This window comes from Petromyzon marinus, chromosome 21, assembly GCF_048934315.1.
Source record: "Petromyzon marinus isolate PM22_M1 ecotype Great Lakes invasive population chromosome 21, UKy_Petmar_22M1.pri1.0, whole genome shotgun sequence".
Taxonomy (NCBI): domain Eukaryota; kingdom Metazoa; phylum Chordata; class Hyperoartia; order Petromyzontiformes; family Petromyzontidae; genus Petromyzon; species Petromyzon marinus.
In genome coordinates, this window is record NC_133687.1 from 7072176 (window position 1) to 7091327 (window position 19152).

The 19152-nt window shown below is 50.0% G+C and overlaps 1 protein-coding gene across 1 annotated transcript in view; it reads left to right on the forward strand.

Annotated features, from left to right (window-relative positions):
• Positions 1-5190: 5190 nt before the first annotated feature.
• Positions 5191-19152, forward strand: part of LOC116944328 (low-density lipoprotein receptor-related protein 6-like) — a 59762-nt gene continuing 45800 nt past the window's right edge. The window contains exons 1-3 of the mRNA XM_076068485.1: positions 5191-5429; positions 8973-9172; positions 17935-18132. Coding sequence (XP_075924600.1) covers positions 9069-9172; positions 17935-18132 — 302 coding nt within the window. The 5' untranslated portion in view covers positions 5191-5429; positions 8973-9068. The remainder of the gene's footprint in view (positions 5430-8972; positions 9173-17934; positions 18133-19152) is intronic.

A 19152-nucleotide genomic window follows, 5' to 3' on the forward strand; every position in this document is an offset into this window, starting at 1 on the left:
AGGGTCAAGAGAGACGAAGCTAAATAAAATAAACTGACTTTGGAACATTTCGCTTTAATGCGTAGGCTTTCGTGACCAATATTATGCAAAGGAGGTTTTTTGTTGGGTTAGATCGCCCGATCTAACCCAAACAAAAACTTCTATTATGGTTAAGAAGATGTGGTTTTAAGACGAGACTTAAGAGTGTCCGAATTATCGGATGAACGAATTTCCAACGGTAGCGAATTCCACAAACCGTGGCGCAGACACGGCGAGTGGCCTCTCACCCCCAGGAATGCGGCCGGGATCGAGGCGCGCACAGAAGGCCCAGAGTCTGCAGATCTTAACGCCCTTGAGAGGGGGTGGTACGGATTAATTGACTCGCGAATGTTTCAAAAGTAACATTACGTTGTCGATCAAGACTATTAGGACACGTATATGTGGGTGTAAATTTAATACTTAGGCTTTCGCGACCAATATCCATAATAGATGTGTTTTTTTTGTGTTAGCTTGCCACCACCAAACACAGCCATTTAGTAAGGTTTGTCACATAAACGTAACATGCCAATTCGTTACTAGTACAGCACACCGGTGTGTTTTAGAGAGTAAACCCACAACTTTCACTTATAATTACTGGCGAAACGTCTTACTCAAATTGTGAAAATGTTGTGTGTTTACTCTCCAACACACAACCGGTGTGCTGAAGTAGTAACTACTTGGCACGTTTTGTTTACCACACACAGCCTTTACTAGTTGGCTGTGTCGGATGGTGGCGGGTTTAGCGACACATTTATGTTTACGCGATCTAACCCAAGACAACCTCAGTTATGTGGGTGTTAAGTTAGTTTGCCTGCCTTGTGCTCATTTGCGTTTCTGGGCGCAGATTTCTTTGCATGGTTAAAAATCCCCTCGAAAATCGGGAGGCTCCCTTAATCGACTGGCCTGCCGACTTTTTTTGTTTACCCAGGGACGATTTATGTTTTTGCAGAATGGCTCGTGCTGAAAGAGCAGGCCCATTTGCCGAACATTCCGAAACATGTTTCCAAGCCGCAGATCTCACCAGAACGTTTCATAATGTGGAAAACTTTAACGTTGAAATGGATCATGTTGAGAAAATGTTGTAAAAAATGCCGTGCAATCTCTTGCAATAAGATAAGTTTCACTATGCTTTCAATTTGGTCTTCATTGGAACATTTATTTACGTAGGGCGAAAGACTTGTCACCGTGTGGTTACTACACAAGGTGACACAGATAAGTGCCAGCAAATACACTCCAATGTAAATTGTGTAAATGATACTTAGTTTAATATTGCCACCACCTCGCATAATTTCACTTTCCAATTGCACAAGAGAGGCGTAACAATTATAAGTGGGCATTGCCACAATCTTTTACGTGCATTTCAAACGTTTTAAAGGTGCGCGTACTCATTATTAACGCTTTGCAACTAAGGTTGAAAAGCGTTGCGGTATTGCACTATAGCTCTGGCTATCCGTAGTGGGTCATTGTAATTGTCATATTGATAATCTCATGGAAATAATCATCATCAAGATCCATGGGCAGATAGCCTGTAGTTGTCCACTGCACATTTCTATATTTGTTTACACTTTCCTCTCTGTCTTGTAGTGCCAATACACTCAAGTAGTGGTCACATCTTTCTGGCACCAATCTCTTATGTCATCGTCATCAAGCCATTCTCTGTCAGGTCTTCCTCTCTTTCCGATTCCTTCCTTATTTACGAACAACAACAACACTTTTATTTTCCTGTTGTTGTTCATCCTACGTTTAGTCCAGTTTTCCTTCTCATCACTGCCTTGCATCATCGGGTCTTCTTCTATGTGCAACATTTTTAAATAATAGGTCGGTATAAAGTTTGCGTTGCTATCAGGAAGTCAACCCAATTGGTTATTGGCCGCTGTTCGGGTTAACCAAAGTCCACCATTATTGCTTTTAACGCCTCGGATGCAAAGCGCAATGTTTATATCTTAACTGGATCGGAGCGGCAACCGCATCAATTTTTTTGGGGCGGATTTTCGTTGGGTTTTGGCCAACTCTGCTTGGCCATATAAGAGGCTTACCCTTTGAGCAAACCAGGTAAAAAAATTATGGCGTGATTATCCAACGTGTCGGCCGCGCTTCATTCGTCACACGGGGTGTTTTCGATTCTGCGTGACGTCGCGCGCCTTGGCTGGTGATGTCACTGATGATGTCACTGATGATGTCACATGTCTCGCGGCGTTACACTCCACAAAGGCCTCAACCGTATTTTACCTTGACAATCGAAACTTTATTCTTGGTTCTTTCGGTAAAGTCACGTAGAAGGGAAACAATAAAATGATGAAAATATGAAACAATAAAATTCTCACGACGTTTCGACTGCAACACAAGCAATCATCATCAGGTTTCCCTTCTACGTGACTTTACCGAAAGAACCAAGAATATGAATCCCTGCAGTCACGAAAGCTTTAAATCGAAACTTTATTCCACGCGACGTAATTCCGTTTGCAAATAAATTATCTTTAAACATCCATGCAGTTGAGGCCTGGTGGCCCCCTAGGGCCAGGCCTGCCTCACCTGGTTTCCCTGCCTGGATCCCCGTGCCTCTGCAAGCAAGGGAATCCCGGGAGAAACCTGGGTGGGCCCACGTCACTGATTGTCATCATCAGCCAGGGTCTCTCTCCGCTGTTGGAAGGAGATCAGTAAATACAATGCCTCCGATTTGTTCTTGTTTCCCGATCCACCGCGTGTTCCTCTTTCTCTCTCTGGCCGTGTAATTCCTTGCATGCATCTCGCCATGCTTGTTATCACCTCCGTCATGCTCTATCCACGGCTTCCTGAACATCAAAATGATGTCGTTAAGCCCTTGTACGTTCTCCAATCCATGTGCTCCGCTTTCCATCTTCAGTGTAATTCAAATTGTTCATCTCTCCGTGCCTCTTTGAACGCTCTCCGTTATCTGCACAATTGCTGTTCTACCTCCTCGATGTCCATGTTTCTGATCCATGTCATAGCAGGAAATATTAATGAATGATAGAAGAAAAACGCATGTGAGTGTTGGATGTACTAAAAAAAATACGTTTCATCCTTGCTGGGATTGTAATGGACATTCAGTTACGTACACGAGTCAAACCATTGACTTGTTCCGTGATTAAAACGGTATATAATCAGGTTTAACTTACACCCAAAATTTATGATTTAGTATTTTGAATGTGAGGTTTCCCAATGTTTGAAACTGGCCTCATCATTATTAAAAGATTTCACATCCTTCACAATCGTACATATGCTCATTCGTGCCTCTGCCAAACATTGAACGCACAGCTGCTGCGGAAATCTCTCGGAACCAAACAGCCATAACCTGGCATTCGAACGACGGCGGCAAATTCATAAACTCGACCCCCAAGCAGTTTGCGATTGTAGCAAAGAAAAACGTTACGGTGTTGCTTCCCCGCCCGCCCGCCCGCCGGTGCGAAGAAAGACAGCATTGTTGGGCGCCTTGCGGTACAGTACCCGCGTAGGTGCGAGCGCGCCGATGCGTTCTTGCGGTGCCCGCTAAAAGGCGCAGGTTTTGGCAACCCGCGGGCTCGCACAAAGCCCCGGGGCTGTGGGAGGCTTTGGCCTGCGATTGCAACGGTCTGATGCGCCTCAATGGCAGCGTGACGTTGTGCGCGCCGCCGCTCTGCTGACCAGGGTGGTGGGGGGGTGCTGGCCCCGGCAGGTCGGGGAAGTTCACCGGGGCAGATGCAGCCGTGAGGTCCTCTGGTGGGTGGATCTTGGTGTCCTCATGAGCCGCGCGCCCGTTTGTGTGTCAGTGTGTGTGTGTGTGTGTCTTGTGGGGAGCGGTAGTGTAGCGGTTTGCGCGCTGCGCTATGAACCTCGGCGACCCGGGTTCGATTCCCGCTCACGGCCAACACCGGTGACGATTATCTAAACCGGTGCTGGACCTCCCTGAGGTGGTTGACTAGGCCTCAAATGAGTACCTGTTGCGGTGTGTAAACATCGCCACTAGGGAGACAAAGGCGGTCGGGCGTGGTGCTGGCCACCCACCCCCTTGTGTGCTGTGCCGGCCTTCATAGGTGCTGCTCGCTTAACAGCACTTGCCCCAACAGTCTGTTAAGGATACACGGGGGATCTTTGTCTTTGGTTGCCGAGGCATGTCTTTAGGTGTGGGACACTTTGGAACTCCCGACCCCTCGCTCCTCACGCTGATTTTGATGAATTGTCACAGGTCGGGGTTGTGACTGGATTTAAAAAAAATTTAAATTAGTAATGGCACGAATCCATCTGGGTCACGTTGATTCAAACCTGAATTTCGGTCTGAATCTTTACTTGCTCGAGTTTAGAAAAGCACAAAAATCAAATCAAGTGACAAATGTTGCGACGATTTTTTTTTTTTTAGCGCTAAGACCCCTACCAGCTATAACTGCAGCCGCATGAACCCAGCGCATTGTATGTCAAGGATACAATGCGCCCCGTAATGTTCAAGCGTGCGAATGGAACCGATACTTCAGTGCATTTGATGTACACAATAAGCTGCATGAGTGCTCGGGAACATTCAAAGTGTAAATTTAAACACGGTATCCATGCATTGATACATCCCCCAGCTGTGATGTGGTGGGAGCTGTTGCCGGGTGTAGCCATGGTGTACGCTGCGCCATCGGCACCACGCTCCTCCTTGCAAATTCGCTTCCGGATTCGCGTGCGCAAATTTTGAGTTTCGTTCAAAACCCGAAATGGGGATCTGTGTTTTGGAGGTGGGGGCTGGTGGCGTGGTGGTATCCTTTGCCGTAAATATTATGTTGATTACCCTATCAATCCAACCGATAATGGATATCCGTTGTAATTTATATGCATACATTAACTCCCGCCACACCCCCCCACATTTATCCCCCCCGTCTATTTAAGACCGAAACAGGAGGAGGATTTCTCCACAACTCTCCGCCTGATGATGCTGGTTGTTGTAATGACTGGCGAAACGTCACAGTTCTCGAATTGTAGATTGTTGTTGTGGCTTTACTGTCCCAACACACCGGCGTGCTGAACTAGGAAGGAAATTGCGCGTTTTGTTTACGTGACAACACCGTGCTAATTTGCTGTGTCGGGTGGCGGCGGGTTTAACGACACATTGTACGCGCCCTAACCCAAAAACCTCTAACTATGGATAATGTTGGTCGCGAAAACCCACGCCTCGAATCCTTTTGCCTGTGCGCACGACAGCTTGGCCGCTTCTCCTCTTCGCCAACCGGCGGGACATCCGCGTGGTGGACGCGGCGGCGGCGGCGGCGTCGGCGTCGGCGCGGGGTGGTGGGCGAACGGCTCGGGCCAACGTCTCCGTGGTGCTGGCCGGCCTGGAGGACGCGGCGGCACTGGACTACGTGTACGATGAGGGCACCGTCTACTGGAGCGACGTCAGCGACGAGGCCATCAAGCGCGCGCAGCTCAACCGCTCGCTCGTGGTACCGCACGCACGGGACGCGCCCCTCGGGGCGGGGGGGCACGCACGGGGGGCACGCACGGGGGGCACGCCAACGCGGGGCACGCGCGGGACACGCACGGGACACGCACGGGACACGCACGGGACACGCACGCGCGGGACAAGCACGGGACAAGCACGTGTGGGACACGCACGGGACACGCACGCGCGGGACAAGCACGGGACAAGCACGTGTGGGACACGGGCGGGACACGCACGCGCGCACGTTGGCCGATGTGTACCGCCGGCATTGTACGGCGCGTCTTGTAATCGCCGCACAAGGCGCATTTAGTTGCCGCCAGGCGGTTTTCATTCTCCGTGCGTGTGACACGCGAGGAGTTGATGTGTATTTGCCCGTTGTGTTGATGCTTTTTGAGATTGAGGTTATTCGATTTGTTGCACGGATGATCGCGTTTAGCCATTATTCCCGGCCATTTTGCAAGGGAGAAGATAAACAAAAGGCAAAGCCGCAAACATTTCAGAGAACGAGTGCAACTAACAAAAAGAGGTGCAGTGTGTAGCATCGTTACCATCATCATTATTATTATTCGTGTTTCACCACAATGTATTTGTATGCACCTGAATCAATCCTTCTGTGTCACCGGAGGAGTTGTCGAACGGCAGATGCGCATCACGTGAACAACTCGGAGCTTGTCGCAGTATCAAAATCGTACACGTGCCGCGCATATGTGCCAGCCATTGCGGTCACGCGTTCGTGCAATTAAACACTTTGGAGCGCTGCTCTTCCGATTATTAGGAAGCTACTGGAGCTACGCACTTTTTAAAATCGTCCAGATTGAAAACCCGTTTCTTTTTAGAACTGCACGTTGTCGCGTTTAGTTTGTTCTGCCGCCACGCCTCTGATCAACTCATTTGGCTACGTACGGTGCGATAGATGCTCTGCATACATACGCGGGTGTACGTATATATGTATGGCATGTCACGCTAACCAATTTATACGTGGTGTTTGTGCACATGGAATTGCAATGGCGGCAACACGCACCGCGTTACATTTCAATTCCTCTGCGTAAGTGTACACTTAAGAAACGTGTATATTGATTTACGGTTGCACACACGTGCATGCCATTCATCGCAACCGTTCGGTTAACTTGGACCGCCCCAACATAACAACAACAACAACAACAACGACGGCCGGCACGACGTGACGGTGATGTCACCATAGCGCATGTGCCAGTCTGCGTGCGCTTTTGAGAGCTCGCGCAGTGTGTAGACGTCGCGCGCGAGCGAGCAGGCCTACGGGACAAGGCCGGCCGTTGTGTGGGTACAATCGACTCGCGCGACTGGCACATGCATCACCTGCGGGCCAGCCCACTTTGCCAAAACAGGCGCGCACAGAGTTCGTCTCATTCATTAACGTTGGGGGGGGGGGGGTCGTGTGAACGGACTCTTGACAACCGGCTCCCTTCACCACAGTTGCCCGCAGAGGCCCGGCTCCTCTCTCTCTCATCGCATGCCCCGCGCCAGCAGAGACAACAACAAAACCAAGCGTCATTGGCGCGCCCCCCACTCCTCCTTCCCCACCCCCCCCCCCCCTTGCTCGACCGGTTTTGGAGACGGCAGCAGGCCGGGGCGCTCAGACAGTGCCGGCCGCCGCTCTTCTCCACTCTCCGTGCCGCCCGTGTTGAAGTGGTCCATGCAGAACGGGGGGCCTCTGTGGCGGCGGGGTGGGGGGGGGGGGGGCGTTGGTCGGGGCGGTGGCGCGCGTGACGTACCCACGTACCCACATACCACGTACCCACGTACCCACCACGTACCACGTACCCACGTACCCACATACCACGTACCCACGTACCCACCACGTACCACGTACCCACGTACCCACATACCACGTACCCACGTACCCACCACGTACCACGTACCCACCACGTACCACGTACCACGTACCCACGTACCCACCACGTACCACGTACCCACCACGTACCACGTACCCACGTACCCACGTACCCACGTACCCACGTACCCACATACCACGTACCCACGTACCCACCACGTACCACGTACCCATGTACCACGTAACCACGTACCACGTACCACGTAACCACGTACCCACGTACCCACGTACCCACATACCCACGGTGCGGGCACGTTTCACCTTACAACTGCTCAATTCATTCATTCCCAGTTTCCCGTGACAAATAGTTTCGCCTTTGATTCCTCGAGGGGTTTCATTTCTGTCGCGGCTTAATGACTCAAAATCAAGTTTATTTAGTTGATGATGTCCCTGATTGCAGCATTCGGTTTGTTTGTGTGCGTGTGTGTTTGTCTGTCTGTGTGCGAGCGGCAGCGCAGTGGTCAGCGCTGCGCTGCGCTACGAACCTGGCCACCCGAGTTCGATTCCCGCTCATGGCCAACACAAGTGGGCGATTTTTTTTAACCGATCCTGGGCCTCCCCTAGGTCGACTTGGCCTCAAATGAGTACCTGGTGCGATGTAAAAACAAAAAAATCGCCACTGGGGAGACAGACGGGCTGGGCGTGGTGTTGGCCACCCACCCCCTCGTGTGCCGTGCCGGCCTTCATCGGTGCTCGCTAACAGCACTTGTCCCTACAGTCTGTTCGGGTTACACGGGGGATCTTTTTCTTTGTGCTTTTGTGTAGATGTCTTGTCCACACTGCATTGTACAGTCGGTGTAAACAGGATTAGTTTGTATTGGCTGTAATTTTTATGTGGATAGGCTGGCTCTGACTGTACTGTGCATAGGACATCTGCACATCTGTGAAAAAGAGCTTTACAGCTCAACGGATTCCTCCAGTATAAATACATATAATGATTCTGAGCTTGGATTCTGGTGGTGGTGACGCAGTGGTTAGAGCATTGTGCTATGAAACCGGTGACCTTGAGTTTGAGTTTAGGCCCCGTTTAATACCATTGCCGAGTTATTTCTAAATCGGTTTCAGGACTTTAACCTATCCGCAGGGAACCTACGTGTGGTAACGTCTGGTCGACAACTACTCCCATGACCCACAACGAAGCTTGGGGAGGTTTTCAAGCAGCAGTGGATTAACGAGAGATGTAAATTGCGGTCAACATAAAGTTAACTTCTCGATCGATGTCAATTAGACGAAGGTTATTCTTGTCGGCAAAGAGAGCATCCAAACATTGATATTTTAACCAAATGAAGAACACCTAGCGGAATTACAGAATGTTGCGGAGTTTCCTTATGCAAGGTTATAGAGTAAGGAAATTGTGATGCAGGCACAGAGTAGGCAAAAACAAATTGCACACATGCATAGCTTGTGTACTGCTTTCCAACATGCATTTTTAGTCGGAAGAAATTAGTTTTTTTTTTTAATGCGTCGAATGCGCTTTACCTACCGTGACACGGATGTGAATGTTAAACGAAGAAAATGGAAAGTGTTCAGATTATCAGGTAGAAGGTACGCACTTGGAGTCGCATTAACAGCGACGGAAAGAGGAACGCGTGGATTAAAGAACCGCCGCTGGCTTTTTTTTTTTCCCCCCCCCTGAATTTTGTTGTTGTGGTTTTGTTATTGGCGCCGGAGCAGGGCGGCTCTCCGACTGTGGTGGTGTCGGGCCTGGCGTCGCCGGATGGGCTGGCGTGCGATTGGCTGGGCCGCAAGCTCTACTGGACCGACTCGGAGATGAACCGCGTGGAGGTGGCCGAGCTGGACGGCTCCCACCGGGCCGTGCTCGTGTGGGGCGAGCTGGACCAGCCCCGTGCCATCGCCCTGCATCCCGTCAAAGGGTACGGACGCGCAGACGAACACGTTTCCCCCGCGCGGCCGTACGCACTGTAAGGGGGGGGGGGGGCAAGTTGCTGTTGGCGGGGCTCGCTTCGTATTCGATGGTAAAGTGTTGGAGAATTCCGCCGAGAGTGGGAACACCCTCGCTTCTCGGGGGCGGTCGAGTTGCCTTTTTGGGAGAAGTATATCGAGCACTTTTTTTTTTGACCCATTTGCTTCGCGGGCTGTTGTTGTTGTTGCTGTGTTGCTGGCTGTTTGGTCATACCCTGCGGCGTCCTCCTAAACGCAGAAATGCCCACCTAAGTAATTTACCCAATATCCCAAGCAGTATCTTCCGGGTGAGGTAATCAGACTGGGTGATGCAAACAAAACTGCTCATTATTATTAAGCAGTTTGTGATGTTTCTGCAGTAGGTTATTGCTCTGCTTTACATTTACTTGACATGTATTTTCATGAACAATACAGACAGGTCTCCCCACTGCTGCGTAAAGCGATTTGAAACGTGTCCTCGAATCGGTCCGTTGACTCGGGTGTTCGGGCACGCCGTTTGTATCCGCTCGCGCACCGCGAAACGATTCGGATGTACTGTACGATGGACGGCGATTGATGCCGTTGGCTGTCACACAGCTTGTTGAGTTAGGGGCGTTGGCGAGGTTGGCTTGTCGGTCGTTTAAGCCTCCGACTGTCGGGGATTGGATCGCATGGCTGTTGCGTCCATACGCATTCGAATATCGGCCTGCAGTGCGACGTGAATGACGTCGCTTCATTTGGAGCTTCCTTAAGATACCGGAGTAACTGGAACGCATTAGTTGGGTGGTGTGATGGTCGTCCTCTTTTACCGTTAAAAAGTTCAACGCATTGAGGCAGCTCCGAGCGCCTCCAGGCAGCTCCGAGCGCCTCCAGGCAGACGCCCAACACGTTACGAGCTGTCGCACTTTCCCGACTTTTCATCTCTCGTCGATTTGGGATAGCACCATGGGGGGGGGGGGGGCGGTGCCCCTTTTGTAGGCCCGCGGTCGAGCGAAAACAACGTTTCCAGCGGCCGATTGGCTCCGTATTGCCGTGCCTTAGCGATTACACCCCCCTCACTTAACCCAGCCGTAAGCATTGGGCTAACCCAGCGCTCACCCCACTCCACGTAGAATACTTTTCCTTTTAAACATAATCATAGGGAGTCCCAACCATTGCCTCTAATGCCTGCTGTCATCCTTCACCCAAGTCGTAAGGGTTATGCTAGCCTTAACCCTACCGCCAACCTATAGTCTAACGCTGCTTGCGAAGGGTAAGTATTATGCATGCAACCCCATCCCGTAACCCCTGGGTTACATTATAGGGTTTGACAGATAGCCAAACAATTAGGTTTTTTTTCTCTCTCTCTCTACACACACTGTTTCTGGTTTGCCGATGGAGTTTTTTATTGTTGTAAACATGTTGTACATAATCACTTCTCCTTGTCCCGCGTTCGATAACGGTTATGGGCGTGCGCACTCGCTCATCGGAGAGGACCTTGCACCCCCGCCCCCCCGCGGCTCCTACCGAAGCCGTGGTCCACGCTCATCCTCGCATGCCGAGCCCCTGTCGCTGGCAGTCCCATAACGGTGCTCTTGTTTAGCCGTCCCTCCCCCGAGGGTTGGTTTGGGTCGGTCGGTCGGTGTGAGAGGGGGGGGGGTTGGAGGCTGAGCCCGGTGAGCTGTGGTGCAGCGTCGGTAGTGGCGGTGTTTGGATCGTGATGGGGAATTGGTGGAATGAGATGATGATGATGTTGGTGACGGGCGTCTGTCGTGAATTGTTACGGTTAAGTTGTTGGTGGCCCGGGGCGGGGGGGTGTGAGGGCATGCCGGGCCCCCCCATTACTCTGCGTTGTATTTTCAGTCGACGCCTTGTATTGGCACAATTTCGATATTTTGTATCGGGCTACATTTTTTATTTTTTTTTCCCCCCCCTGTTGGGCATTTGTTACGTGAACCTAAATTCGAAAAATTACCCCTCCGAATTTTCGAATTTCCCCAATTCGGTGGAATACACGGAGCGATCATTGCTCCCCTCCCCCCTACTGGCAGATCGACGCCCCCCCAGGTCGCTCTTGCAAGTGAGACTCATCCCGGTCTCTTGAGTTCTCACCCGGTTAAACAACTTGAAACTTGGAACTGTTGTTGTTTCTTTAAGTTGAATCCGAAGTGTAAATAAAACAATCACATTTCGATTTAAAGCTTTCGTTACTGCAATGATTCATCTTCTTTGGTTCTTTCGGTAAAGTCACGTAGAATGAGAAGAATGCTGAAATTTGAGGGCGCTTTGTTCCTCTCACACAGCTTAAAGGCCGTGATCTGAACGTGGCTCTTTCACTTCAGCGCTGTCCTACCAGACAGTCTCGCCCCTTCACCTGATGAAGGCCGCTTGTGTTGTGGCGTGAGAATATTATTGTGTTATTTTATTTTATCAATTTATTATTTTATTCTCATTCTACGTGACTTTACCGAAAGAACCAAAGAAGATAAAACAATCACAACCTGAAACTTTAAAATCACCTTTTGGCATCAAGGAGTTGACTAGATTGAGATGTTGGATAGGTCTTTGTGCAAGCCACGCGATAGCCGACACATCAACGTGAGATTTCGTTTTGACGTGGGACGCCAATTGGCGTGGTTAGCGAGTTGCATTCGGACCCCCTCGCAACCCGAGTTGGATTCCTAGCCAAGGCTAGCATCGGTGGCGGGGGTGATATCCGAAGCGCGCTCCTGGTCTCTCCCCCGCGTTCGTAAACCACCTGTCCGTCCCCAAAAAGATTGCCAAAAAAATCCTTACGACTGACATGGCCCCGGGAAGGGCCCCCTCCCCACAGGCTTCCGGAGTAGCCGAGAGATGGCAGTGAAGAAAGTCAGCTTTGTGAGCCCATCTGTGTGGCCCCTTCTGTGTCGTATGCCTGCGTTTTCTCCCCGTACTTCCGCGTGCCAAATGGCCCTTAAAATGGAATTGATCAAACACCCGCCAGAACAGAACTCTCCTGAAATAGGCCCTTCAGATGCAGGCATGCTCTCCTGAATAAATATATCGCAGTTGATTATCGATTATCCGCCTGCTTCCAACATGATCCGGCAGTCCCCGGGCCGATCCAGCAAAACCGCTCCCAAGGCTGTAACTAGTCCGGCGATGAGCAACACGTGCGTGACAAAAACAATGTAGCTACGCTTGAATTCCGTGTCAAGTCGTGTATACAGTACATTATACACTACATACAATTTAAACAGTGAAAATACTGCACGTATATACATCACCCCGTGCAGAGTCTTCGAGATTGGAGTGGTAAGTACGGTGCAGTAAATAGTGTGACTTTTTACACGAGGGTATTTATTTTTGTCTATTTGTATGTTCATGTATGCCAATTTCTAATAGTAAACAAATTTAAAACACACAAAAAACATAACAACAACTAAAAACATAATGTCATTCAAGAATGTGCAAAAATTATCTTTTTAAAATAATAATGTCGTGGTTATCCGGCGTTTTTTAAAATCCGGCACTCCCTCCAACCCGAAGCCAGTGGATATTTGCTCGATCTACTGTAAATTGTATTTTGATTATTAACTTCTGGTGTGGACTCGGTACCCTGACTCAACCACCAGTCCCCAAAGCTTCCCAAGCACTTCCGATTTTACGATATTCTCCTTGGCTTAATCATGGTTTTCTGATTAAGCCAAACATTTCCTGTTTCATCCTCTAGGGCATCACCAGTGGGTTGCAGCTGTGCTCGGCTTAGTCCGAAACTTCCATAACGCTTGAGCGTTTTATTCTTCCTTTTTTTTTCACCAATGGGTGAGTTGCAAGCGAACGCCGCCCCCCCTCCCACCCCCCACAACATAAGTATCCATTTGCAGCGCGCTAATACCGGTGCAATCGGTGAGCACCTATTTGAGGATACCGGCACGTCACAAACTCATTTCTTTAGGACTGCTTTTTGGTGTTTAGTTTGTTGTCCTTCCCCGCGCCTCCGTTTCGCACGGTGGGCTACGTACGGTGGGAAAGAAGGTCGGCGTACATTCGCGTTGCGCCTGGGCCCACCCACCTTTGTGTCCCCGCGAGTTGCTGCGAGCAACAGGAACCTATATCTTAGACCAAGTTGACGTAAGGAAGGCTCGTGCCGGATACAGACACAATTTTGCCGTCGGTGCTGATGACAAGTGAGTGATTGCAAGTCGCTGGGATTTTACTCGAGTGAGTTAGCCATCATTACTCTGTTCCCGTGCGTTTCTCCGCGTGCATCCCCCCACCCCGCCCCGCCCCGCTCCCGAACAAAGACAAAGATCCCCCCCGTATAGCCTGAAGAAACTTTTGGGGCAAGTGCTGTTAGCGAGCACCCTTTGAAGGCCGGTAGGGTACACGAGGGGGGTGGATGGGCAATGCCACGCCCGGCCGCCTTTGTCCCCCGAGTGGCGATGTTTTACACACCGCACCAGGCTACTCATTTAAGGCTGAGTCGACCTAGGAGAAGCCCAAGACATGTAAAAAAAAAATCGTCACTAGTAGTGGCCGTGAGCGGGATTTGAACTCGGGTCGCCGGGTTCGTAGCGCAGCGCGCTAACCGCTACGCCGCCGCTCCCCAGCGAACACAGGTGCACGCACACGCCGGCTTGCACAGGCTATAATCAATCACCGCTTGCGTAGACGCCCAACGATTCCAGAGACGCACACGGACAAACACACGACGATTATTAAATAATTTGGTTTATATTATCCAGCTGCAAGCAAAAAACCTAGAGGAAGGATTTGGCACGTGCGAACGGCAACAAACAAACAAAAAACCCGCCCCGTGGTGCACTTGCGTCTGAACAGAAATCACCGCCGTCTGTCTGCTCGCAGGCAGGGGCAACCTGCTGGCGTTTTTGTTTTTTTAACAGGGCCCCGGGTTTAAGAGCAAAGGGGTAGGATATAGTTACGGCCTTGTGGGACGATCGCCGAAAGGGGGGGCCTGGTGGAGTGGGAGGGAGGTGGGGATTGGGCGGCGGGCGAGGGAGCGGGGGGGGAGGCATTCCGATGGCCCCAGCAGGCGTTGGCAATCACGCCTCATTCATTAGGCCACACGGCGGTGACGGGGAGCGGACAAAAGCTTTTCTGCTGCTGCTGCGACGGCTGCTGTTGCTGCTGCTACAGTTGGCGCTGCCTCCGGGCCCCATCAGTCACACATGTGGGATTGTTTTCCCGGTGTCTAAACATCCGCCTCGGCCACTGCGCCTCTGAGCGGCTGGTTCGTACGTCTTGGGAGGATGGAGGGGTGGGGTGTGGGCGCGCGGTGCACGTGCGCACGAAGATGGTTTTTGTCACGTGCGGTTGGTGTTCGTGCGTGCGACACGCGGCGCGTGTGCTTGGCGTGTGAGCATTGTGCGCTGTAACAAGTTTGTGTTGGTGTTGCGTGTTTATTGTCTTGTAATGGGGGGGGTGGGGGGGGGGGAGCGGGTATTGGCGCTGGCGCAGTAGTGAGTGAACTGCACCATGGCCCTGGAAGCATGAGTACGATTCACCATTTGAATTACTCATCACCCCCCACCCCCCCACCCCCAACCCAGGCCTTCACCAACTAGCACTGACCAGCATGGTCAAGTATGGTCATTGAACCTCTATGAGCAACACAACTTACTTCATGAGTATTCGCGTGTGCGTGTGCGATCAGCAGGAGTGTAGTGGAGAGTGGTAGGGTAGCGTTGGTGCATTGTGCTGCGAACTCGGCGACCCGAGTTCGATTCCCGCTCAGGGCCAACACCAGTGGGCGATTATCTGATGAACCAGTCCTGGGCCTCCCTTCAAAGCAGCCAGGCTTGTTGCTGGCCACCCCACCCCCTCATGTGCTGTGCCGGCCTTCGTAGGCGCTCGCCAACGGCACTTGCCCCAGCAGTCTGTTGGTGCTAAAACGAGGGATCATTGTCTTTGTGTGGGGGGCAGCATCACCTCACAGAAATCTCGATGAGCTTGCTGGGGGATCGAACTGCTAAACCGATGAAAGCAGCCTCGGTGATTACCACGCTGGTCACTATGTCGGGGTTCGGGAGAGCAACTACTCTGAAAGGTTGTTTTTACCTTATCTGCAAGTCTTGTAATAGACTGTGAACGGGGGCTGCCGCACTTGCTTTTGACGGCCCTGGGGCCGCGTGGTTGTGGGGGCGTCTGTTCGGAAATGTCACGGCCTACGTGCGCGTGAGAAAAGCCGCTCAAAAAAGAGTGCCAGATGATAACAATAATAATTTTACGTTAATTTGTAAGAGGGCGCCTTTCCCTAAGGCGCCTTGTAAGGAAAGGGTGAGGAGAGCACGAGGAGCCAAATAGTAGAATCAACTGAATTTTGATTCACATTCTTGGTTCTTTCGGTAAAGTCACGTAGAAGGGAAACAATAAAAATATAAAACAATAAAATTCTCACGACGTTTCGACTGCAACACAAGCAATCATCATCGGGTGTGAAAACCACAGCAAGAAACAAAATTCATAAAAGATTTTTTTTTTAAATTTTCTTGCTGTGGTTTTCACACCTGATGATGATTGCTTGTGTTGCAGTCGAAACGTCGTGAGAATTTTATTGTTTTATATTTTTATTATTTTTATTGTTTCCCTTCTATACGTGGTGACTTTACCGAACGAACCAAGAATATCTAATCAACTGACTTACGAAAATGCGTTTTTAAGAGGAGACTTTAAAGTATATCCACATGATTCGTGTTGGGTGACCGGTTGGGATTTCCCCCCCCCCCACGGAGCAGGAAAATGAAAAATAAAACTAAGTTGAGGACCAAACGTTAAGCGATTTGCTGTTTTGCGTCACCTTTGCCTATCGGGCCGAACCTAACCCCTGCTCGGTTATACCTGGGGACTCGTTTTTTGTTACCGTTTAATGGCACGATTCTATTTTTAAAAAATTGCTAATGCGAACCGAACCGAAATTCACATTGTATGCTTTTTTTTTAGTCATGGGGTTAGGGAAAATTGGGAAAACCCTCAGAGGAAACCGACGCAGAACAGGGGAGATAACTTACAAACTCCACACGGAAAAGGTTCCCGAGTTGAAAAAATCGATGACTCGGGGATTTCTCGTTGCCGTGAGGCTGCAAGTATTACCGCTGGGCCAACCAGCCCGCCCCCCCCCCCGAAAGAATCCGAATCAGATTATTTAGTTGTACTGCAGGGGGAATCCGATGCGCTATGAAGCTCTTTTTCATGGATGTCCAGTAGGGGCATGGGGGTAAGAACATTACCACAAAAAAAATAACACAAAAACACGATAGGAGTGTAAAGTACAAGAAAAATGAACAAATCACCCAAACTCCTTGGTTCTTTCGGTAAAGTCACGTAGGTGTAAAATAAAATAAATCGCGACGTTTCGATCGCAACACAAGCGGTCGTGCTCGGGCGTAAAAAAAAATATCATCCAGCAGTGGAACTGCTGAACTAGCGAGAGAGAGCAGCTACAACAACAAATCGCCCAAACATCTACAAAAAAATTTAACCATCCCCATCCTACCAGGCCAAGCCCACTGAGTTATTAACGTATTTTTTAAGCGACCTGGCCAACAAATGACAGCTCAACAAAGTGGCCCCATCATTTGGACATTTATAGCAGCAACATAAACGCATGTTTCTAAATGTGGAGGGAAAAAACCGGAGGATCCGGAGGGGAAATAAAATCGACACAACCACGGGCAGAGAGAGAGAGAGACACGCAAACTCCAAATATACAGCAGGCATCAATGTGGGAATGAAACCCGCCGACCTCCTGCATACCAGGCGAGCAAGATAACATCGCACCACCGTGGCGCCCTTTAAATAAGTAAAGAGCTACGGGCCGAAACGAAATCATCCAGACTCAATGCGATTGCTGAAAAGTTGATTGTGTTTTCGTCTTGTTTTGTTGTAATAACTTTCTGACCCCCCCCCCCCCCTCCGAGCCCCTACTGCTCATCTGTGCAAAAGAGCTTTATAGCTCGTCGGATTCCTCCGTAACTAAATAAAGATTCTGATTCGACGGCATATTGTGGGTTTGACGCACGCCGCTTAATCCGTCATCTTTGAAGTGGGGTCGGTAGATTCTGATTTTGTCCCTCCACGTTTTAGAAACGTGCATTGAGATTATTTTGCTGCTATACATTTGCACGTGATAAGCAAATTTGTTGAGCTGTGTCAATTGTGGCCAGGTCGTTTCGAAAAAAAATAAGTTAATACCTAGGTGGCCTTTACCTGGTAAGATAAAAAAGTGCTTTGTCTTATTTTTTTTAAGTGATTTGTTTACATTTCCTATACTTTGCACCCCTATCGTGTTTTTAATGCTCTGACCCGCCTCGACTGGACATCTGTGAAAAACTTCTTTATAGCTCGTCTGATTTTTCCAGTATAAATAAATATTTTGATTCTGAATATATATGGAGCTATGACATGCGATTTTGTGTTTCTTTCCTTCCCCACACCCACTGGGTATTGGCAAAATTGCCCCGTCGTTGCCGCGGAAATTGAACGAAGGGTCACATTTTCCATTATGCGAATCAGGCCGTGAACGTGTTTAGTGTGACCAGCTTGTGTTTGCATGCGTGTGGTGCATCTCCACGTCATCTCTGTCGGTCAACCCGTGACACCTGGATCTGTCCTGTGACCTCCTGCCAGCGGGCGTTCGACACTTCACGTGGCCGTAAAGTAGGCAACAGCCTGGTACAAGCGCCGTGGTGACGTCACCGCCACTTAGTGACGAATGGCTGTTGTTGTTGTTGCCGTTGTGTGCGTGCCCGAACAGCTACATGTACTGGACGGACTGGGGCGAGGTTCCCAAGATTGAGCGGGCTGGCATGGACGGCACGGCACGTTCCGTCATCGTGGACACCAACGTCTTCTGGCCCAATGGCCTCACCATCGACTATGAGGCCTCCAAGCTGTACTGGGCGGACGCCAAGCTCAGCTACATCCACCGCGCCAACCTCGATGGCACATTCCGGTGAAGGGGCTGCTCGTGCAAGGGAGACGCGCTCCCAAAAAAAAAAACGCCCAACGCCTTTCGTTGTGCGGTTACCGATTAACCCTTTCCCGTTACAAGACGTCTTCAAGTTGCCGGATGGGGAACTGGGGGGTGGCGGTCCCGTTCGCCGCTGAATCTCGGAATGAAAAAGGGTTAACCAATACGAAAAAATAAGAATAGGCTTTTACCCTCTCTGGCAATAAAACAGTAGGTGTTAAGATGTTCATGCATCAAATAGACAACCTATTTCAAAGCATCAGTCTGCATTTGCCACACTTGCTCGTGGCAAAACGAGTAAAAACGTGCGTCCCAGTATGTCGCCGTGACACTAGTGATGCGTTTTATAATATTTGGCTGCTATACATTTTCCACACGGTAAGCCGCTTCGTTGGGATGCCATTTGTGGCCCAGCTCACTTATGTGAAAGAGCTACAATGTAGCTCGGTGAGCCCTTACCTGGTAAAATAAAAATAGTGTCGTTGAGTTTACCGATACATTTCCATTGAGAAAGCTTCAAGGCCATGCCAGACAAGCGCGGACACACAGCTCGTTTAAGGATTATAGATTCGCGTTCGTTTGGAGAGACCACTTTTCTCCGGTGATAGGTTGCTTTAAACTCGGTTCGGGGGGAGAAGACTGTGGTTTTTTTTTTAGACCACCGGTGAATTTTACGTTGAAGGAAAATAACAGGTTCTGCGGAGACCTTTTTTGCAAGCGTTTCTTTAAAAAGAATAAACTTACATCCCCGGTGGTAGATTATTTTTTTTTCTGCGATTAGCTTTCCCCACTGTACGCAGCAAAGTTTTGCCGATCTGTTTTTTTGCCGTGAACCGGTTTAGACGTTTTCCTTTCATGTCGAAAGTGCCACTATCTCGAGATCAAAACAAGTCACGTTGTTTGTGGCATCGCCCCGGTGTGCTTGCATTGGTCAGCGAGCAACGTCTCGGATTTTAATCACGTGTATATTGTGTGGACCCTGGAAGAGAAATGTCAGCCACA